Source organism: Equus asinus, chromosome 18 (assembly GCF_041296235.1).
Source record: "Equus asinus isolate D_3611 breed Donkey chromosome 18, EquAss-T2T_v2, whole genome shotgun sequence".
Taxonomy (NCBI): Eukaryota; Metazoa; Chordata; class Mammalia; order Perissodactyla; family Equidae; genus Equus; species Equus asinus.
The window spans coordinates 33,774,805-33,798,504 of NC_091807.1; the positions used below are offsets into that span (position 1 = coordinate 33,774,805).

Sequence of the window (23,700 nt, forward strand, 5' to 3'; positions counted from 1 at the left end):
CAATCTCCTTATTTTGGGAGTTTGCGTCATTTTCATTTTTTTCCCATACATGTAGTGTAATTTTGAGCCTCTTATACAGGTCGATTCTTTTTTCTCTTTTAGTATATTTACTTGGCATATGTGCTCCCAAATGAAATTACTAGGTCCCTGGTATGAACATTTTTTGATATGTAATTACTGAATAATCTCCAGATACAACGATAAACCAATTTTTAATGGTACTGTTAACATAAACATTGACTTATTTCCCTTAAGCCTGACACTAGCATTGATAACTCCACTGTTTAATTTCTGAAGTCATTTCAGACACTAGAAGTACAGATAAAATTTCTGTGAACTCTAGATTCTTCATGAATATCATTGCCCTGAGTGTTCATTTGCCCAGCCACGCCCTCGTGTTGTTGTTTATCTCCTATTCTTGTATTTGCCACAGACTTCTTAAAATACTTTGTCCCTTTAGTGAACCTTAATCTATACCTTTAATATTGATATGGGTGGAAGTCCTAGTTTAGATGAAATCTGAGACCCCTCGTTCACCTTGTATTATTGCACTCTCCTGCTACCCAGGGCAGCCTCAGACCAGGTTTTAGACCTCAGCTTCCAGGTCTGTAATCATTGCAGTAGCATCCTGAGCTGTGAGAGCAGCCCGAGGTTGCCTGAAGATGTAACATATGTGAGTCCATGGTATTTGTTAACTTGTATGTTGGGTCTAGCTATTCCAGGTTGCGGGCTGGAGTAATGAAAATATGAGGTTGTATAAGTTTTGTATTAAGGATCTAAAATGCTATGTAAGATAAATTTATAATACCACATGTAAATTTAGAATTAATACCCGAATCACATTCTTCATCCCTCTTTTTGAAACAGAAAATCTTGGCAATGGAAGAAGCTTTGAATTGGGTGAAATACACAGGCGATCTAACAATTCTACCTAAATTAGGAGCAGTGGACAATTGTTGGCCTATGTTAAGTATTTTCTTTACTGAATGTGAGTATAAATTCTTTAAATTATTACTTGACTCAGTTTTTAAAGATATTGTTTGAGAAAATGTAATATGTAGTTACGTAATTTCTTATTTATCTTAGCATTTTTAAAAAATGTTTTTCTCTTGCGAGTAAGAGAAAAGCCTTTATGAATAAGAGAATTTTAAAAATTTTATTGATGTTGTAATAGTTTATAACATTGTGAAATTTCAGTTGTACATTATTATTTGTCAGTCACCATATATATGTGTCCCCCTTTACTCCTTATGCCCACCCCCTAACCCCTTCCCTTCTGGTAACCACTAATCTGTTCTCTTTGTCCTTGTATTTGTTTATCTTCCACATATGAGTGAAATCATACGGTGTTTGTCTTTCTCTGTTTGACTTATTTTGCTTAATGTAATATCCTCAAGGTCCATCCATGTTGTTGCAAATGGGATGGTTTTGTCCTTTTTTATGGCTGAGTGGTTGAACAAGAGAATTTTAACATTATAGTTCGTTTTATTCTGTAGTTCCTGTCTTAATGATTTCTATGACATTATACTTTTTGAAATCCTACCAAATGGATGTCATTACCCAGAGAAAGAGACTACAACTGGGCCTCATGTATTCTCATTCATAAGAGAAATAAGTAACAGAGCTAAAATTATAATTTTCATTTCCCTCATGAATCTGTTATTCTTATGTATGATGAAACTGCCTTATATATTTTTTTACTTTGTGAAATATTTTTCCCTAAAGCATTTGAATGTTAGTAGCATTTTTATAGTATAGTTATATGAATCTTGAAACAGGAAATATTTGACTCTGTACTTGATGGTGACCAATAATTAATTAGCCATCTCCAATGAGAAGAAGGCAAATTTTGTGCTATTGACGTAAGTGTTAAAGAGAAATTAATCTTAAACATGAAGACCAGTTTTTCTGATAGGTTCATTAGATGCTGGGCTGTATTACACCAATGGAAGTGGTTCTCTTCCTTATTCTGTTTTAATTATAAGCTAGATTTTATGATAGAAATAGAGGACCAATATCATGTATTGGGCACTCATGTGGGCTCGTTCCTGACTTTCTCTGGCTGTTCTCTCTTTATAATAGCACTGCAAGGTAGCTCCTGTTGTCCCTATTTTAGAAAGGAGTAAACCAAGGCTTCGAGAGGTTGATATTTCTGCAGTTTAGCACGTAGTAGAATTTAGATGGGGAATCAGGTCTCTGATCTCCAAGCCCAGGTTTTCGTCCTGCCGTCTTGTTCTGTCCTTTAGTATTACTTTAATTTATTTGGTGACCCTCCCAGACCCTTCCTCGAATCTGAAGTTGTAGGTACTTCTTCTGCCTTGGAAACAAATGTGTTTGGCTAGAGGCATAACTGTAGTTTTGTTGCAATAAATTATTTACCACTTAAAAAAATCTTTTTTATAGAACAGCTTAAAATTCAGAAAATGAGGTCTGGTAAACTTTTAAAAAATTCTGGTTATCTACTGCATTTTAATTAATTTTATAAGAATAGCATTTCAAATATATTGTCTCATTTTAACATTTCATTCATGAGAGTCAAAATGTTAAGACAATTTAAATTCTTCATTTGTTATATTAGATACATTTTAGAAAGTAGTTTTCCAGGTTTTTGTTTTCAGACATTTTTATTGAACATTGTGTCAGGTACCCATGGTGCCTAATTATGTTTCTTGAATTGACTTGAATAATTATAAGACCTATTTGGAATGTGTTATGATGGAGCAATTGTTTTAACTGCAATGACAACTAATGTAATAATCAACAGGTATTTTTTTAATGCTAGAAAACTGAGATTAGATTCATAGCAAGCAGTGAATCTAAAGTTTTCTGAAGCATTTTATCAGTTACTTATTTTAAATTATTATTTGATACATGTAAAAGATTACAAGAAATGTATTATTTAGAAAATAAAGTAATATAATGAACTTTATGGACCCACTTACCTAACCGAAGAATTAGAACATTAACAATATCAGTTTCTTTTTTTTTAAACAAATGTTCTCTCACTCTCTCCTAAAAATAAAATGTAGACAAGTATCACATAACTAAAGTTGTAACAGAAAACTGCAATTTGCTTGAAGAATTTAAAACTCAAAATTGTGCGGAGTGTATAGAGGTGAGAATAAATATTTACTTGTAAGTATATTTTAAGATTTGCTTATTAGAAGTTTTCTGAACACTCAAGAAGTTTAATAAAACTGCTATCTGAAAAATATAAGAAACTAACATTCAATTATGTTTGAGGGAAAGTTTTAATAAATTTTTATTGGAATGTTTATTCTTTTGGAAGAGGAAAACAACGCATTGATCAGAATTCTCTAGTATTACAGATTTTAAGAGTTAATTGAAAATTGAAATTTGATTATTTTTTTAGACTGAAAGGCTTTTAAGTACTTGAAGAAATATGATTTTCTTTGGTAACAGCTTCATCGAGTTGTAATTCACATGCCATACAATTCACTCATGGGAAATATACGATTTTAACTAAATTTTTAAAAAAAGATTTAGGAAAATATTTAATGTTCCATTTAATTCTCTAACTAAAGCCATTGATATGATCCAATTTATTTTAATTTGTTTATTTTGAAAATTTGAGTGAAGTGAAAAGTTTCAGTTATATCTGTGGCATCTTTGATTTCAGTTTTGCTAACTTTGTTGCCCCATTTTGAGGGGGGGAGCAGTTAATCTAATCAACAATGCTTGTGTGTTATTGATTTATATATTGGTTTTTAAGCACTCAGGTTTATTAAATAATATCACATTTTCTAACCTAAAATTAAAATTCTACCTTACATCTACTTTTTTTCCTACCATATGACAGGTTTCATAAGGCATATTTAAAAGTTACCTGCCAAATACTGTACACAAAGAGATAAATTGTTAGTAATTATTCATAATGTAATGGTTTTACTTACATAATATTACTTTAACAGAGTTAGCATTGAGTCATTAGAAACAGTTTTCTTCGAATATATATACCAAAATATTGAATGTTGTATTCTCATTTTCTACATAAATAATCCCCCAGGATATTTCTGATATCAAAGATAGAAATCCAGAAACATTTTTCCAAAGTATTGGGGTTCTTGCTTGTTTTTTGATTTGTCTTCTTTCACCTTGGTTTCTCAGCAAGGAGAACTAATGAAAATGAAAGGAAATGAAGAGTTTTCCAAAGAGAGATTTGATATAGCTATTATCTATTACACCAGAGCCATTGAATATAGGTAAGAGCAAAATAGAACAATGAGGTGCTTTTTATGTAGCAGATCAGGTTAGAATGCTAGTCAGGAGAATTAAAAGCAAGATGAGGAATTGGAGAATATCTTCAACTCGCTATGTGGGATAGATTTTCTCACCCTCAGGTAGTAGAAGCTTAGAGATGGCCTGAGGAGATGAACTAAACCAAGTCGGGTAACTCAAGCAAAATTGTGAATTTGCTTCCACCCTGCCCCATTTTCTTTGAGGCTTTCCAGTGCAGAGTCAAATGTTCTTTCTCATTCTCATTTTGCCTTCAACTAATTCCTTCCAAATTATTAACTGACCAAAAAGGGTTAGTTACTAATACTTAAGATGTCACCCATTCAGGGATTTTTGCTTTCAAAGAGGGAACTTTTAAAGGATAATAGTTGGAATTGTTGAGAGAATGCATCTGTTCTCTCTACTTCCTCTTCTGTTTGTTTGGCTGCTGGAATTTCGTAACATTCCTGTAAGGGTGCCCCACCCTTGGGTCCTCCTGACATTGTAGCTGGGCCCCCTGATGTTACTAGTGCAGTATGTCTCATTTGATTGTCACATCTCCCTGTGAGCTAGACAGAAAGGTAGAACTAACTTCATTTTGAATACAGGGAAGTTTAGGTTGATTTGGACAAAATTACTCAGGGAGGACGCGAAGGAACCGCGACTTAGCCAGTTAGGACTCCAAATCCTGTTCTTTCTGCTCTGCCGCACAGATGTCAAGTTTTTGAAAATTTCTTTGTGCCTTGTCTTTTCTATGTGACTTTTGTTTGTTTCTTATGAAATGTCCTTTTCTGACTAAACATTATTTCTTTTAAAGACCTGAAAATCACCTTCTTTATGGTAACCGAGCTCTTTGTTTTCTTCGCACTGGACAGTTTAGGTAAGTTGGTTAGAGTACCCTAATCGTTGAACTGTTCTGCTCAATCTCGTTTTTGAGAAATGTTTCTGTTTTGCAGGTATGCAAGAAAATCCTTCAATAGTTCTGTGGCAGAAATAGTTAAATGGTTAAAAGAGGGCTTTTTTGACTTTATATGTAATAACAATGACAGCAGCAGCTGCTCTCAGGGGTAATATTGCATTATTTTAAGTACTTTACATATGTTATTTAATTCTCACAACACCCTTAATAGGCAGGTATTGTTATCCTCCACATTTACATTTGGACAAACTTATACCATTAGTAAGTAGTGATGCCAGGATTTGAACACAGATCTTATCTGGTGATGTCAAAGACTGTGTTTATAACACCTATATTACCTCCTTTTGCTCTGTTAATCTGTATAGTTGTGGAGGAAGAATTTTTGCTCTATTTTTTCCCCTCTGTTTAACTTGGTATGAAAAAATTAAGGAAATGTTCTTCATAAGTGAAAGAAAGAAAAGAAGTCTCATGGTTTAACTGTAGGAGTGAAATCATAATTAGTTCGTAGTTCCTTATGTTGAACTGAGCTTTTATTTGTTAGTTGAGAAAGATTGTTGACACTGCACCAAGATTTTGTTGTCCCTAAGTTTAAAATTTTTAGGACATAAATTGAGCACTGTAGACTGTTATATTTAGTTCTGTCCTGCCTCAGTGTAAGAAGAGTAAAGGGTGGCTTCAAGAATATATTCACTCAGTAGAAGAAGATTAAAAACAAAACAAACTAAAAACCGAGTTGGAGCCTGAGATCCTCAGAATAAAGCTGCGTAGACATAAGGTCCTGCTTAGTTATTAGCTATAATTCCTATTTGCAGCTGACCTTTTTTGCCCAAAATAAAAAGAAAACCTGAAAAGTGATGTAATTCTCACTGTCCATGAAGAAAGAGGATGCCACTTGCTCAGGTGAAACAGTGTTTTCCTCGTGTTTAGTTGTGAAAGAAATTTCTTTTTTTTTTTAAAGATTGGCACCTGAGCTAACAACTGTTGCCAATCTTCTCCTCTCCCCTCCAAACCCCCCAGCACATAGTTGAGTACTTTTAGTTGTGGGTCCTCCTAGTTGTGGCATGTGGGACACCGCCTCATCGTGGCCTGACGAGTGGTGCCATGTCCGCGCCCAGGATCTGAACCGGCGAAACCCTGGGCCATCGAAGCTGAGTGCGTGAACTTAACCACTTGGCCACGGGGCCAGCCCCACTGGAAGAACTTTCTTATATGGCTTACAAGTAATATGAATTAAGTGATAGAGTAGAGAAGAATCTCAGCAACATTCCTATTCAAAGCAAAAAACTCCTTGAAAGTGCACTTTTGGGTTTCACAGATAATTTTTTTGGAAAGTTTTCTCATGAAAGAAGAGTCTGATGTCAGTTGTTTTTAGTGAAAACACTTATGTTGGGATGTGGGAGAGTGGGAGTGGGGAATATAGTATATTCCCAGTATGTAGCTTTTAAAAATAACACTTATGTTTTTCTTTTATTATAAACAGAATACATTCTCATGGTAGAAAATTTGGAAAATACAAGAGTTTAAAAAGAAGAAAATAAAAATCACCAGTAATCCAACCACCTCGGAGAATACCTCTGTATTAACGTTATGCAGCTTTTAGATGGCTTAAGCCATGGATAAACTGAGGCTTTCTAGACTAGAGGAATGGATGGGCTTGACAGTCTTCCATCAATACCACTGTCCTCAACTGATTCTGACAAGAAATGAGCTGCAAATGTCTTTAAGTTATTGCCTCTGGCTAGGTCCAGAATTGCAGATATCCTATGCTGTTTGAAGGTGAATCTGTATGCTTTCAAGATGAATAGGTTGGCAACTTGACTAGCCTCTTGTGAAAAACCCAGGCGCCCATCTGAAACCTTGATTGGGCGGAAGGTCATCCACTCTGCGTAGGGGAGCTCCGAGAGCTGAGAGGCAAACCAAGGTGTTTCTGCCCTCTCTCACGAGTGTTGAATGCTAGACACTTGAGGAGCCTCCTAAAACTGCTGCAAAGGAGGTGCATCAAAGTAGAAATACAGAAGCCAGGTAGCCTGGTGAGGTCAAGGTCAAGAGCAGGGTTGTACATCCATCCTTGTACCTCGTTCCTGATGGTCTAGCTTGTGGTTCAACACCATCGAAGTTTTCACTAGAGGCAGGTCAGCAGCATTCCTTCTTGGGCAATTGCCAATATATATTGAATGCCTATTTAATGTCAGAAGCATTGTACCACACTGATTTTGGCTGGTGTTTCCGTCCTCAGACGTTGTTTGTATGACTTGCTCAGTAATGTAGGAGTATGTTTTCTGAGTCCATGGTACATATAACTCCTGATCAAGTGAGTAGATGATGTGACTTCAGAAAGAACCACATTGCCAGTGATTCAGACATGCGGTTGGCACAGGAGGACCCGTGCCTTTTAGCTGAGTTACCAATGTTGAGAAATCTTGAAACTCTCACATCTGAGGGTTGGTAGATCTGTCATGGGAATCTGGCTGAGCAGCTGCCGGGGCAGATGGGGGAAAAGCATCTAACCTCCCTGGCGCTGTTCTGAGCACTTTATGTATATTAAGTCATAAAACCCTCAAAATCTTGTGAGGTAGGTGCTGCTGTCTCTATGGATGAGGAAACAGGCATGAGGAGGTCAAGCCAAGTGTCCTCAGACACTAGGTGGGTGTGATGGAGCCAGAATTTGAACCCAGGCAGCCTGGATGCAGAGTCTCTACTATTGATCACCATGGGAAGGTGAAGATAGAATCAAAGGGCAATTTGAAAGTTGAAAAAAAATTAAATAAATGCTCCAAATAGCCAGTAAACATGGTTATCCTTACAGAACATGCCAATTCAAAACTATGAGTCTCTCTTTTATATCCATCAGATTGGCAAAAGTTAAAAAAAACCTCACAGTACCAAATGTTTGAGAGGATGTGGAACACAGGAAACTTTCATACTCAGCTGGAGGAAGTGTAAATTGGTGCAATCACTTTGGAGAGCAATTTGGCAAGGTGAAGATGTGCATACTCAGCAGCCCACCTCTAGGCTCATACTCTCCCAACTCAAGTGTGTACCCAAGAAGATGTGTACAAGCCTTCATTACAGCATTGTTTGTAAGAGTAAAGAAATGGAAACAACCTAAATGTCCATCAGTAGGGGAATGGATAAATTATGGTATATTCATACAATGGAATTCTATACAGCAGTTAAAATGAATGCGTTGTTGAGTGAAAAAGCAAGTTGCAGAATGATTTGTACAGTATGATGCCATTTATATAATGTTTAAAAATATGCAAAATGATATGCATATCCATAATTAATACATAGTATGTATTAAAAGTGTTTAAAAAATGCATGGGTATGTTAAACGCCAGGGGAGTGACTGTCTCTGGGGAGGGAAGGATGGGAAACACAGTACGCAGTGGATGTCAACTGTAACAGACTTCTGCAAAAAGATCTGAAGTAAATATGGCAAAATGTTAAGATCTTACTAAGCTGGTTACATGGGTGTTGATTGTGTTAATGTTTTTCTCTGTACTTTTATGTATACTTGAAATATCTGATAAAAAGTAACACTGTAATTAAAGATGCATATGATAAGATGAAAAAAGGAAAACAATGATCACTAACATCAAGGATAAAATAAGTGAAAAATAATCTTGAAAGGAGAGAAATATAAATATTTTAGGACCAAGGTGGGGAGCCTGAGGTGAGGTATGTGTGGGGAAAATGCTTCATTCAGAAATGGTCAAGGTGGTGGTGGTGGTGGTGGTTTTAGTGCCAGATAGTCACACAGTTTGTAAATCAGACCACTTTTGGGTGGATATAGGTGAGGCCAAGAGCCAATCGGAACCCTGTCGTTCGTCAGAGATGTGCACCTCGAGGTCTGCGGATGTCACGTGGAAAGTATGCGGAATGGAGTTGGAGTGAGGGAGGGGTGGGTGGAATATTCTGCCTCCTGCCACAGCTTCTCCCTGCTGAATCCTTCAGGCTGAAGGATGTGTGCAGTGTTTCCCAGAATGACTGGTTTGGATGAGATCTGTCCTTTTTATTCCGGTCTTCTAGAAGTTCAGCTTTCAAAAACAATTTGGTAGTAATAGGGCATTTGAGTGATAGTTTTAATTGAAATAATTAGAAATTTTTAAGTTTAGAGGAGAATCTGCAAAAAGCAATGAGGCATATCTCTAGCTTCTGTAGTTACAAGGTTGTGCAAAGTATATGATTAGGCTTTGCCACTTACTGTTTAATTCATTCCTGTGGGACTCACATGTGGAAATTTGAGTTGTTTGGTGGGATGTGATAAATTGTATGAAGGGAAATGTAATTGGAGAAAGTGAAAGCTTACCCTTGGATGTTTTTTTCAATTTACTTTGGAAAATTATGGAATTTTTTAACTTGATATTTGCTTTGACCTTTTCATGTGTAACTTTACCCATCATATGATATTCCTTCTATTAGATTTCAACTTGTGATTAATAGCAGACAGATAGACTTTAAATGACTTCTTTTTTTTTCTGAATTTCTCCAAGGCCAGAGGTATAAATCAAGTCAGTTTTATGTTTCTGTGAGGGTTTTAAAAATCTTAGTGTGTGTGTGTAGCTTTAATGCAAGTGTGTTGATTTGGTGAGTAATTCCTCATTCTAGTCTCTTACTTGTGTGATTTCTGTATTTTTACTTACAACCTGCTGAATTTGCTTCTGAAGAACATATTTATTTTTTCAATCTTCTTTAGGGTGCATCTATCTTCCTTTTTAAAAAGCAGTAACAAATGCACATCATGAAAAGTTAAGAGTACAAAAGGATAAACTCAAAACTTTTGCCTGGCTCAGACCCCTGCCTTAATTCGTCTTCTTAGATCCTAAAGTATTTCTATAATTTACGCTGATACAAGCATTTATGTTGAACCAAACGGAGTTGCCTTTTTTTGTAAGTCAGAATATAGGCACATTCGTTTGGTTCAATGTATATATCTTATTTTTTCTTAACACTGATAGGAGCATACTGTACACACTGTTGTACATCTTTTTTAATATCTAATATTGGAGCTTGTTGCATATCAGCGTATATAGAGATCTACCCTTGTTCTTATTCATGGCTGAGTACTCTTTTACTCGATGAGTTATTTGTCCTTTAGTTAGTTTGTATTAGAATATAGATTGTTTCCAGTTTAAAAAATTATATACAGCTCTGTGATGATTATCATTTTACTTATGTTCTACTGTCAGGTGCAAGTATATCTGTTGGATAAATTCTTAATAAATTTCTTTTACTTGGATGAAAGAGCATGTATAATTTTAATTCCAGACACTAACTTTTGATTTAAAATGTATGTGGGTATTCAGTTGATGGTTTTTAGTCACTGCATATTTGTTACATCTGAATCCTGCTTTTGTTGCTTCATTGTAAAATCTGGAAACTTGGGAGTAGTATTCCTATTTCTTTGTTAGTCTGCTCAGGCCCTGAAAATGTTGATTTACAATAGGTGGGAAAAAAGTGATAACCCTTTTATCACTTGCAAAGTTCTTACATACATAATTTGTTGTGGTTGCAAGAGTCAATAAATAGCATCTTCTTCCCCTCCCAAGTCCAGAATCAGTTAAGAGATGGAAGCAGAAGACAGGCAAATGGTGATCCAACCTTGCCTCTATTATGGATACAGTTGTTGGAGAACAGGGCCTTAAGTCTGATAGCCAGGGGACTTGGTATTAGTTTATCCATGGTCACAGACAACGGGGCAGTAAGGGCCCTTGTGAACTTCAAGCTTGGAGGAAAAGGGAATCTGGAGTTACTGTTGGTGTTTGAGATCTGAACCAGTAAGAAAAGGAAGAGGCTGAGCCACATGCGATTGAGGCCCCTCCCCTACCATCAGATAAGTTATTATTTATCTCCCTGGGAAAAGTTAGGGGTGGCGAGAGGAGAGAGCTCAGGAGTGATTAATCTAGCAAACCTACATGGAGGCTAGAGGAGGAGGACATAAGTGGTCTAGCCTAACACATTTTAGGGCAAAATGTAGCATATTGTGTATGAGGAAATAGATGGGGGGGCTGGAGAAATAAAAATTTTGCTATGTGAACTCTTATTTCTTACCCTCTATTCAGCCTTCTTGCCATTATGTCACACAGTTTTCAAGAGTAAATATCCATTTGTATGTCTTCAGTTTTCCCGTTTTCATAGATGTATGGTGCAGGGTATTGCTGCCGTTAATGTCGTACCTGCTCTCTAGAGTATTTAGACCCTGGGCTGCAGTGGTTTGGGTAGGCCGTAACACCATGAAATTTACTGTGCCCACTTTGCTTTAGTAGTACAATGTGGTCATATGCTAGTATACGTGGCAATGTGATAATATTATATACATATATTAATAAATATTGTGATACTTATAGTGATTATAATAGTAATGTAATACTATGGTTATATTGTAGAATTGTATATTATATCATTAATTATAATAATGTAACATTCAATATTGATTCAACAAATATTATTGGGGTTCTGTTTATGGATATGTGAGGAATGAGCAAAAATAAGATATAGTGCCTGTATTCTAGATAGTAGGCCAGCAGTGTGAAGGTGTGTGGTGGGAAGGCGCATGTTGCATTCATGGAATTAATAGTGTGCCATGTGGCCTCAATACAGAGAAGGAAGGAGAGAAGTAGTCAGGGGCTAGAACAAGGAGGGTCTTATAGGCTACGTTAGGGCTGTTGGCCTTTGAGAGCGTGGAGAAGAGAGTAAAGGATTTTGAACTGAGGGGGCAGCATGATTAGTACCTTAAAAAGAGCAGTCTAGTTGCAGTGAGAACAGGTTTGCAAGGGATGCAGCATGAGTGGGGTTAGCAGGCTGTGGCAGTACTCTAGGCCAGATGATACAGGCTTGGAGCAGAGTAGTGGCAGTGGAAATGGAGAAGTGGAAGGATTCGAGATATTTTAGAGGTAAAATTGACAGAATTTGCTGATGGTTTGGTGCTGAGAAGCAAGGGAGAAGATGGTGTTTGGAGGTTTCTGCCTTCAGCAGCTTCATGGATTACAGGCCCAGTCTCTGACACTGGGATCACTGGAAGAGAGAGATTTGTAGGAAGTAGAATTTGACTTCACTCTTGGACGTACTGAGTTGAAGTGCCCTTGAAGGATCTCAATTGGAATGTCATGTAGGCAGTGAGTTACTGGGTCTGGGATGTAAAGGAAAGGTTTGGGCAGGAGACACATATTTGGAATAGTTAACCTAGATGATTTGAAGTTGTAGATGTGGGTAAGATTGCCTAGAGAGAATCACTTGAGCTTTAAAGAAATACCCGCAACCCAGAGATTCTGATTTAATTAATTGGGCATTGGGTTTTAAAAAGCCCTCCAGATCGTACTAATGTGCAACCAAGGTTGAGATCTAGTCTAGAGAGAGTGAGCTGAGATTAGAAGAGGAGCTAGAACTGAGCCTTGAAGGACAGAGATAGTGGCCAATTAGAGAAGGATGAACCTGCATGGGAGACTGTTAAGAGGTGGCCAGAGAGGTAGGAGAAAATCTGTACGTGTGGTATCATGGAAGTAAGAGAAAGAGTGGCCGGCAGTGCCTGTTGCTGCTGAGAAGCCAGATGGGATTTGGATTTAGCAATATGGACATCTTTTAGTTAACCTGGGGAGAGCTGTTAGTGGGAAGCTTGGAACAGACACTGGATTGGAGTGGGCTGAGAAATGAGAGTGAGGAAATGGAGACCCCCAGCATAGACCGGTAAAAGGTATTTGGGGAGAAGCAGTGAGGAGCAGAAGAGGTGTGCCATTGTATTAGGATGTTTTTGGCTGCAAATAACAGAAAACCAGTCTGATTCAACTGGTTTAAATGATGAAGAAAACTTACCTCCTTCAAGAGTTTCATAAGAAGTTGACTTTAGGGTTGTGAATTTAGTGGCTCAACAGTGTCATCAAAGACCTAGGTTTTTTCAGGCCCCACTGTGTGACTTGGGCGTCAGGCTGTCCCCTTAGGATGGCAGGATGGCTGCTGTAATTCAGACATCAAATCAGGTATTACAGTCTCCAGCAGAAGGATGACTTTTCCTTGTAATCTTAAAAAAAAATCTTAAGACACATACTGAAAAGTGTACAGTTCATAAGCGTATAGGTTGAATGTTCAGAATCCGAACAATTATAACCAGCACCCAGAGCACAACTGCAATAACCTCGGAAGTCCCCGTTGTTCCTCCTTCCAGTCACTACCCACCTTCTCCCCCAGGGTAACTACTATCCTGACTTCTAAGACCATAGGTTAATTTTCCCTGTTTTTGTGCAATATAAGCAGAATCATACGGTATGTGTTCTTTTATGTTTGGCTTTCAGCTTTTTTTTTGAGATCCATATTGTTTGCATGAAGTTGTAAAGTGTTCATCCATTGCATGAATATAGCACATTTTATCCATTCTATTGTTGATGGGCATTTGGGTAGTTTCTAGTATTTGGTTTTACAGATAGTTTCACTGTGAACATGTGTATTCATTTCTGTTGAGTATATAATCAAGGAGTGGAGTTACCGGGACAGAGGGCATGCTTTATATTCAGCTTTAGTACATAATTTCCAACATGGTTGTGTCGTTTTACACTCCTACCAGCAGCATATGAGAGTTTCAATTCCATGTCCTCACAGTTAATTTGTATTATTTCATTTATACATTCTGGTGGGTGTGTAGTGATATAGTGCTGTGATTTTAATTTACATTTCCTTAAGTTGATTAAGGATATTTAATTTGAGCATCTTTTCATATGCTTATTGACCACTTTGATATTCTGTTTTCTGAAGTGCCTGTTTGAATCTTTTAATTTTTTTTTTTTGAGTTGAATGTCTTATTCATTAGTAGGAGGTTTTTTTAAAAAATCCTGGCTATAAGTTATTGGTCAAATATATGTATTACAAACATCTCACACTCTTGGCTTGCCTTTTCACTCTTGATGTTTTCTTTTCACGAACAGAAATTACTGTTTTTAATATGGTACAGTTTATCACTTTTTCCTTTATGGTAAGCACTTTTTGTGTTCTGTTTATAATCTGCCTGCTCTAAGGTCACGAAAATGTTCTGTGTTTCTTCTAAAAGCTTGATTGTTTAACTCTGATATTCGGATCTATAGTCCATCTCGAGTTGGTTTTGTATTGAGTGCGAGGTAGGGTTCAAGGTTCCTATGAATGTCTAGTTGACCCAGCACCAGATTCGTCCTAAGCTAACATCTGTTGCCAGTCTTCCTCCTTTTTACTTCCCGCACCCTCCCTTTCCCCCAGGCAGAGCCCCAGTACGTAGTTGTATATTCTAGTTGTAAATCCTTCTAGTTCTTCTATGTGAACCATTGCCACAGTATGGCTACTGACAGATGAGTGGTGTGGTTCTGACCCGGGAACCAAACCTGGGACACTGAAGCGGAGCGTGCCAAACTTTAACTGTTAGGCCATCAGGGCTGGCTCCCAACACCATTTCTTAAGAGTACCTTTTCTCCATGCAGTGCAGTGTCACCTTTCTCTTATAGATGAGGTGACTGTATGTAAGGATCTCTTTCTGATTTCCTGATACGTAAGGTCCTATTCTGTTGGTCAGGTCATTTATCTTTAGATACCTTTTTAAAAATATATATATAGCCTTTTAGTAGGTATTGCTATCTGGTGGTATAAGTTACCTGGTTTTGTTCTTCCTTGTGATCTTTTTTTTAAGAGTGATGAGTCCCCTCAGATCCCATTGGCCAGCACTGGGTCGTGTGACTACCCCTAAACCAATCAATGGAAAGGAGAGTGGGATTGCCATAATTGACTTAAACTAATTAGGAGTTATCTCTAAATCTTGTTGTAGTGAAATAGACCCTCACAACAAAAGTCTAATAACCAGGTAGAGGAGGGGATAGCTGTTGAATAGGCTGCCAGCAGTGCTGAGGGTTTAAGATACATTTTTATTTGTTTTTTGAAGAGGAGAGAGCTGAACTTATTAAAAGTTGATAGGATGTTACACACCAGTGTGAACGTATTTAATGCCACTGAACCATACATTTGAAATGGTTCAGATGGTAAATTGTTTGTATAAAGAATTAGTATTCATGTGAATGTGAAATGATGAACTAGCGAATCTTAACGTAGGTAAATAAGGAAGTAACAAGAAAAGAAGGTGGATAAGTCAGTGAGTTGGGCACCCTGAGGAGATGGTAGGAATAGGTGAACAAGTAAGGAAGGAGCTATGTTATAGGGGGAGAGTGGGATGCCTGGAGTTTGAACATTTTTGAGTGGCGATCAGTTCCCTGGGTGGGTGGCAGTATGTGTGGCTGAGGAGAACATCGTTGAAGATAAGGAAGCCAGGAACCTGAGACACTAAGTGTTGGATCTGTTAGTACTTACAGTTTACAAAGTACTGTGCTTTAACATAGTACTTGACTTAGTATCTACCTCTAAACAGGAAGAACAGCATTATTATCCTCGTTTTACAGATGAGAAAGTGGGCCCAAGGAAGTTAATAACTTCCTGACAGCCCCAAGGAGAAGTAGTGATGAGTGAACTTAACACTCCCAACCCCATCTCCTGTCCCGACTTTCGTGCTCTGTCCACTGTAGCTTTGCTAGTGTGTGTGTGAAAGATCTGGGAGTTTCATTTTTGGAGATCAGATCATGTCTTGCTGACATGCAAAAATAGTGCAAAAAAACTATACAGATAACAACAAGGAGTTAGACATAAATAAGATGTAGAGAAGGTATTTGAAGGGAATACTCTACAAATATTAAAACTAGTTATTCCTGGGTAGTTGTGATTGTGACTCTGGGTGACTTTTTTCCTTTGTTTTACTTTTCTGTATTTTCCAAATTTCCTATAATGGACATATGTTATATGGATTTTTAAAAATTAAAAAATTATTTTTTAACTAGGTTATATATGGAAAATTCAAAAAGTGCCAGTATATGCACAGTGTATAGTGCCTTTATTAAAAAAATGAAAATGTTTGAATTTTTTATTTCTTCTTTTTTTTTTTAGAAATGCACTTGGTGATGGAAAGAGAGCCATTATTTTGAAGAACAATTGGACAAAGGTAGGTTTCTTTTATATTTTACATTGGGCAAATAATGCCATGCAACTTTGTGAAAAATCTGTTTACAGGGTATAAATCTGTATGTAAAAATGCTGGGTAAAATAATGCAGAGCTCAAGAATGTGACAGGGGCATCTTCAGTTCCATAACGAGAAAGAAGACTTAGCTCAGAAGTGGGAGGCCATGTGTGTCTGAGGAGGATGAGTAGCCCACAGGGATCTTGAGAATCTTGAGGGTAGCTTAGTGAGTGAGATGCCAGCACCACATTCTGGATGGATTAAAGACCTAATTCTGAAAAACGAACCTTAAAGCTCAGAAGAAACTATAGGAGACTATCTTTACTTAACACATAATGCACAAATCACTGGAGAGAAAAACGCTGATAAATTTGACTGTAAAAACTTGTGTATGTCAAGAGATACATGAATGAAATTATAGTCTGGGAGGAGATAATTTGTCATATATGTAGCATATCTAACTGATGGGATTTGTATCCAGAATATGTGAAAAACTGAAATAAGTAAGAAACCCAGTAGAAAATGGGCCAATAAAATAAAGGTGCATTTCACAGAAGAGGAATCCTGAATGGGCAATAGAAATAAACTATGTTCTATTTCCTAGTAATTAAAATTGTCCAGAGGTAGAACAACAAAACCAAGAGAGCAGAATAGAGAGCCTCCAAGCAGACCCACATGTCCATGAGTACCTAAAACAGCGTGATGTTGTTTGGGTCCTTCAGACTGGCAGAAATGGAAGAGACCAGTAGTCCTGAGTATGGGCGAGCGTGTGTGCTGACGGGAACCCTCAGTAAACTGGGGGGGGAGAATTGGTTACAACCAACTTGGAGAGCACTATGATGTGCATACGCCCTAATTACTTGATTCTGTGTGTGTGTACCTCACAAACTTTCTTGCATACCTGCAGATGGTGAGATGTACAAGATTGGACACTACAGCATTTTAATGGCACAGAACTGCAAATACCTAGATATCCATTAATAAAGCAGTGGGTGGTAGTATTTTCACTTGATCAGAATTGTTACTATGATCTATCTGATCTGTTCCCTGTCTTTAACACCTGTTATTTCTCCGACCTCACTCCTGCTCTGTGCCTTGTTCACTCTGTGTTGGCCTCCTCACTTTTCCTTAAATGTGCCAGGCCCACTCTCAGTTTGTACTTGCTCTTCCCTCTGCCTGGAATTAGAATGCCTTTCCCCAGAGCATGAGCTAGCTCCTGTATTTCCTTTCATTGTTTGCTGAACGTCCTCTTCTCCATGAAACCTTCCCTGGACACGTTACTAAAATGCCAGACCTTCCCTTTCCTAGACATTTGCTGTCATCTTCCTGCTTTACTTTTTCCCCTCTGAGCATTTATCACTACTGAACATACTCTATGTATTATTCAAGTTCTTTTTAAGGTGAGTCCTCCAGGACAGTGTGAGCTCCATGAGGAAAGGTATTTTGTTAGTTTAGTTCACTCTTGAATCTGGACTGCCTGACAAGCTGCCTGGCCCAAAACAGGCACTCATCAGTCAATCTTGGTTGACTTAGGGAGTAAATGAGTTGAATACTAGATTGCAATTGAAATGAGTTAACTGGTTTATCAACATTGATAGATTCAAAAAACAGTGTTGAATGAAAAAAGCAATAAAAGCATAATATAGGCTAGAAAAATACCTCTGAAATCTTGATAGTATTTCCTTCTGGGCAGTGAGAGAAGAGGGAAAAATCAGAGAGGGTATGAAGGAGATTTCAGGCATATCTGCATAGTTTTATTTCTTTCATTATAAAGGAATCTCAAGCAAATCTCACAGACTGTTAACAGTTAATTCTGGGTCTTTGTTATATTAATCTGTTTTCCTAAATCATAAAAATGTCTGAAGTTTTTTTTAAGTAGAATTTCAAATAAGACACAGACATATGTTTCCGACTTCATTCCTGGCTTTACATAATTCGTTTATAAACTAGCGTGAGTAGAATCATAGGACTTTAGAGCCCCAGAACGGTGACTCGGGTGGCCTAGGAGTGTGTCAGAGCCTGGGGACTGTAAAACTCCCCAAGTGGACCTCTGCATCCAAATTGTGGAGTCACTTTTTAAATGCCTCATTTTATAGATGAAGAAATTGAGTCACAAAAAGGTAAAGTGAGTTTTGCAAGGTGTCATTGCAAGTAAAAGACAAAACTGGGTTGACTCTCCAGCATTGGATGTGCTTCTTATTTGAGGATGATCAGTTTGTTGCTGTTTTCACTGAATCATTATGCTTGAAACAGAATCTTTGCTGATCACTGAACCTGGCCTTTGGCTCTATAAATATTTACAGAATGAATGGATGATAAAATTCTTAAAACTGAATCCCAGCCTATGATACTGGTTTTCCAGAGATAACTTTTGCTATTTCACTCTATTTTCAACTGAGAAAGAGAGTACTGAAACTGTCTGACTTGGAGGACTTTATTTACAATCTTTATTCCTGACTTAATTGATCAAACATAAAATATTCACTAATTTTTAAAGACTTTTTTAGATTCACAGCAAAATTAAGAGGAAGGTAAAGATATTTCCCATAAACCCTGTGTCCCCACAGATGCGTAACCTTCCCTGTTATCAGCATCCCCCAACAGAGTGGGACATTTGTGAAAATTGATGCAACTAATGTGCACACGTTATAATCACCCAAAGTCCATAGTTTATCTTAGGGTTCACTCCCCAGGTATTGTACATTCTGTGGTTTTGGACAAATGTATAATGACGTGTATCCACCATTATGGTTCATATAGAATGTTTTCACTGTCCTAAAAATCCTCTGATCTGCTTTTCCGTCCTTTTCCCCAAAACCTTGGCAACCAATGATCTTTTCACTGTCTCCATAGTTTTGCCTTTTCCTGAATGTCGTATAGTTGGAATCATACAGCATGTAGCCTTCTCACTTTGGCTTTTTTCATTTAATAATGTGCATTTAAGTTTCTTCCATCTCTTTTCATGGCTTGATAGCTCTGTCTTTTTAGTGCTGAGTAATATTACATTGTCTAGATATACCACGGCTTAGTTATTCATTCACTGGAAGGACATCTTGGTTGCTTCCAAGCTTTGGCAGTTATGAACAAAGCTGCTATAAACATCTGTGTGCAGGTTTTTGTGTGGACATAAGTTTTCATCTCCTTTGGGTCAGTACCAAGGAGTACAATTACTGGATCGTCTGGTAAAAGTATTTAGTTTTTTAAAGAAAACGCCAAACTGTCTTGCAAAGTGACTGTACCATTTTGCATTCCTGCCAACAGTGAATGAGAATTCCTGTTGCTCCCCATACTTCCCAGCATTTGGTGGTGTCACTGTCCTGAATTTTGGCCATACTAATAGATGTGTAGTGGTATCTCATTTTTGTTTTAATTTGCATTTCGCTAATGACATATGATGTGGAGCATCTTTTTATTTATTTGCCATCTGTATATCTTCTTTGATGAGGTGTCTGTTAAAGTCTTTGGCTCATTTTTTAATTGATTGTTTTCTTACTGTTGAGTTTTAAGGTCTTTGTATATTTTGGATAACAATCCTTTATCAGGTGTGTCTTTTGGGAATATTTTGTCCTGGACTGTAGCTTGTCTTATCATTTTCTTGACATTGGCTTTCACAGAAGTTTTTAATTTTAATCAAGTCCAGCTTATCAGTTATTTTTTTCATGTGTCATGCCTTTGGTGTCAGATCTAAAAAGTCATCGCCATACCCAAGGTCATCTAGGTTTTCCACTCTGTTATCTTCTAGGAGTTTTATAGTTTTGTGTCTTACATTTAAGTCTGTGATCCATTTTGAGTTAATTTTTGTGAAGGGTGTAAGGTCTCTGTCTAGATTCATTTTTTTACATGTGGATGTCCAGTTGTCCCAGCACCATTTATTGAAAAGACTGTCTTTGCTCCATGGTATTGCCTTTGCTCCTTTGTCAAAGATCAGTTAATTATATTTATGTGGGTTTACTCATTTTTTTTAAGATGGGATGTTTTGTGATGATTCCAGAAATATTTGTGTGGAAAAATACAACTTCTAGTGAATATTTAAAAAAATTGGTAACTGTATATCCAGGTCATTTTTCATTTTATTTTACCAGAAAGAAATGCTCATTGAAGGATAGTTTAAACTTCAAGAACAAAAGTAGACTGTGTAAGGTCCATTCTTTAATTTTAGAGGAATCTTTTTACTTTAGAATTAATTATGAGCCTGAGTCTGTTGGGTCATGCCTGTAGGATAGAAGCCTGTATAGGAAGGTAACTCTGTAGATTTCTATGTGAGGGTGTGCCAGTTTTTCTTCCTTCTTTGTGGATACAGAAGACTGGTACATGCTTTCAGGCTTAAGAGAGAGTGAGTCATTGTATCCTAAAGAGTGAGAATTTCTATGGTATAGTCAACAGATATTTGTTGACATTTCTGTGTGCGTTGCCCTATGATGTTGTTATACGGGATATAAACCAGTAGCCTTACAGATGTCCTTAAGAACCTTTTAATTTTGAAGGATATGTTAGGAATCTTGTTTGTGAGTGCTAAAACCTATCTCCAATTAGGCTTAAGTAGGAAAGGGAATTTATTGGCTCATGTAGTTGAAAAGTCTAGGGGTTGGCTTCAGGCTTGGTTGGATCCAGATCTTTACACATTTTTCTTCCTGCTTTTCAGCTATGCTTCCCTGTTAGCTTCATTTTCAGTCTTTTTTCTCTCTTTTCTCTGTGTTTCATTTTACCTGGGTTCTCTTTTAATGTCTTCAAGTTCACTGATCTTTTCTTCTGCAATGTCTAATCTGCCTTTATTTCCGTCCAGTGTGTTTTTCATCTTAAATGCTATAGCTCTCATCTCTAGAATTTCAGTTTGAGTATGTCTTATATATTTCATGTCTTTACTTAATGTATGCATTCTTTATTTTAGCTTCTTGAACATGTGGAATATATTTATAATAACTGTTTTAATGTCCTTGTCTACTGTTTCTGTCATCTGTGTTATTTCTGAGTTGTTTTCAATTGATCAGTTTTTCTATTCATTATAGATATTTTCTTCCTTTGCATACCTAGTAATTTTTGATTGGATGCCAGACGTTGTGAATTTTAACTTATTTGGTACTGATATTTTTGTATTTCTGTAAATATTTTTGAGCTTTGTTTGGGGTACAGTACAGTTACTTGGGAGCAGTTTAATTCTTTGGAGTCCTATTTCAACTTTGTTAGGTGGGACCATAGTGGTATTTGGTCTAGGGCTAATTTTTTCTCCACAACTGAAGCAAAACTCTTCTGAGTACTCTCCTTGATCTCCATGAATTATGATGGGTTCCCCCTCTGGTTGTTGGGAACAGGCATTGTTCCTGGCCCTGTGGGAGTGCTGACTGATGTTCCCTTGTAGCCTTTCAGGTGGTTCTTTCCCTGGCTTGGGTAGTTCCCCACATGCATGCACTGATGAGTACTCAGCTAAAGACTCAGAGGGACTGTCCGAAGGTCTCTGGAGTTCTCTGTGCAGCTCTCTCCTGTCCGTGCAGCCCTGCAAACTTGAGCTGCCTTGGCTTTCCTAGAGTCATAGCTCTGTCTTCTTAACTGAGGCTGTGGTCTCTGTCTGGGTTCCTTATCCCTGTGCCATGGCTTAGGTGCTCCATTCAGTAAGCGGGAGCCATCGTAGGGCTTAATTCGTGTTTTTCTCATTTCTCAGACATCTCTCTGTTTTGTTGCTGGATATCCAGTGTCTTGCAACCTTTGTTTCATATACTTTGTCCTCTTTTGTTTGTTGTAGGCAAGAGATAAATTCAATCCCTATTATTCCATCTTGACCAGAAGTGGTAATTAGGTAATTAGGGCTCTCTTGACTTCATTTTGAAAAAGACTTTTACCATGTAGTGGGAGCCCCAAACCGATATCCTTAATCACTGTTAATTCTAGTGGAAAGAGAACCTCTTTTAGTATCTATATAGTATACCTGAGGGATGCCTCAGACTGATACTGACTGAACCATGTGCCCACCTGGGGATTAATCACTGTGACCTGGGAGATGGTGCATTTCAATTGGCCGGTCTCCTGAGTCACAGCTATGCTTGTATCCTACCATCCATTGTTGAGATGGGGCACCAGAATTGACAGTCCTGCCATTACTTTGTGGAGTACGTGGTGGCACCCAAAAGGAGCTGATGCTAGGCAGATGAACGACAGGGAATTTCCATGTGTATGATACAGAAGGAGGTGGTGTCAAAGAAGAGCAAAACTTCCTATTGTAGTTGGGTTCAAAAAAACTCTGAGGTACCTTTAATTTAAACTTCTTTCAGACAACTTCAGCTAAGAGAACTGAATAAACTCCTTTCTCAACGGATAGATATTATTACTGGGTTTTATAGAATTTAGGGAAAATGACCCAGTAAAAGATGAGAAAGGTGGGGGAAAAGAGAGAGAAAAAGTGTTTTCTACAAATTTAGACGGTATGGTTTATAATCTATCCTGATTTCCTATGCTGATTTTTTTAAACGTAGTTATCTAAACTTTGAAGTTGACATATGCCTAGAGGATAGGATTTTGGTCTTGTAGATTGCTTTATCTTCTTATACCTTAGAGGAAAAGCAGAGTTTAACCAAATGCAATCTGAGCTGGGATCTTTGATCTGAGCCTAAATTGTCTGGCTAAAAAAATTCTCTAGAACTGAGGTTGGGTTGGTGCATCAGAGCAAGATTGTATATGCACTGACCCTGCATAAACAAAAGTCCTTGTGGTTGTTTTTGGCTTCTTTTAGTGGAAAGCTCATCTTAAAAGGGTCACTTATTTCTGATTTCATATTTTCTCAGAATCAGACTGTTCTTTGTAAAATATGCAGTAAAGAGGAAAGAGCTCAAGACCTGGAGCCAGAAGATCAGGGTTCTTTGGTTTGCCTCTAAATAAGTGTGATACGGAGCCAGTTTCTAGCCTCTTTTACTTGTAAATCACTTCTCAAGTGGAGATACTGTGACTAAAATGAGAGTTCCGTTTGTGAATAGCTAGAAGAGGGGTTGGTTGAGTTAGCCCCAGGCTTGGTAATACTAGCTTTCTAAATTAAAGTGTTCATGCTTGCTGTGGAAGATTTCTCCAAATGCATAAGTGGAGCAACTAGGACTGTGGTTCTGTAGCAAAAAACAGCAGAAAACAAATAAAACCTGATCATCGGAATTAAGGGTAAATCAGTGGTTTTCAAACCTTTTCTTAAAGCCAAGAACTACACTGAAAGGTGACATAATTAAGAGCCGATTAAGAGAGCTGGAAGGAAGACCTAGCCTAGACGCACCCTCACTGTGCCCGTGCCCGTGCCCTGCAGAGGGTTGGAAACCTGCTGCACAGGCTGCTGGTTCCTTCCAGCTCTAACGTTCTTTTCATTTCCAAAGTGTAGGGAATTTAATAATGTAGAGACTATTACTGCCTTAAAGTATTTTGAAAAAAAGTACTTCTTTATAATGAATGATTTTTATACTTTATTTGGCATAAAATAATATGTTTCATTCTTTACTAATAAAATATAATAAAGGTTGAATTCTTTGGGGGGGTACAAAAATCTCTTATGCAAAAATGCTGATC

At 37.5% G+C, this 23,700-nt stretch overlaps 1 protein-coding gene across 1 annotated transcript in view; it reads left to right on the forward strand.

The window, feature by feature from the left end:
• The window catches only part of TTC3 (tetratricopeptide repeat domain 3), a 119,134-nt gene that overhangs the window by 14,001 nt on the left and 81,433 nt on the right, over positions 1–23,700 (forward strand). Inside the window, exons 7-11 of the mRNA XM_070488850.1 lie at positions 868–988; positions 3,030–3,115; positions 4,129–4,223; positions 5,054–5,116; positions 16,097–16,151. Coding sequence (XP_070344951.1) covers positions 868–988; positions 3,030–3,115; positions 4,129–4,223; positions 5,054–5,116; positions 16,097–16,151 — 420 coding nt within the window. The remainder of the gene's footprint in view (positions 1–867; positions 989–3,029; positions 3,116–4,128; positions 4,224–5,053; positions 5,117–16,096; positions 16,152–23,700) is intronic.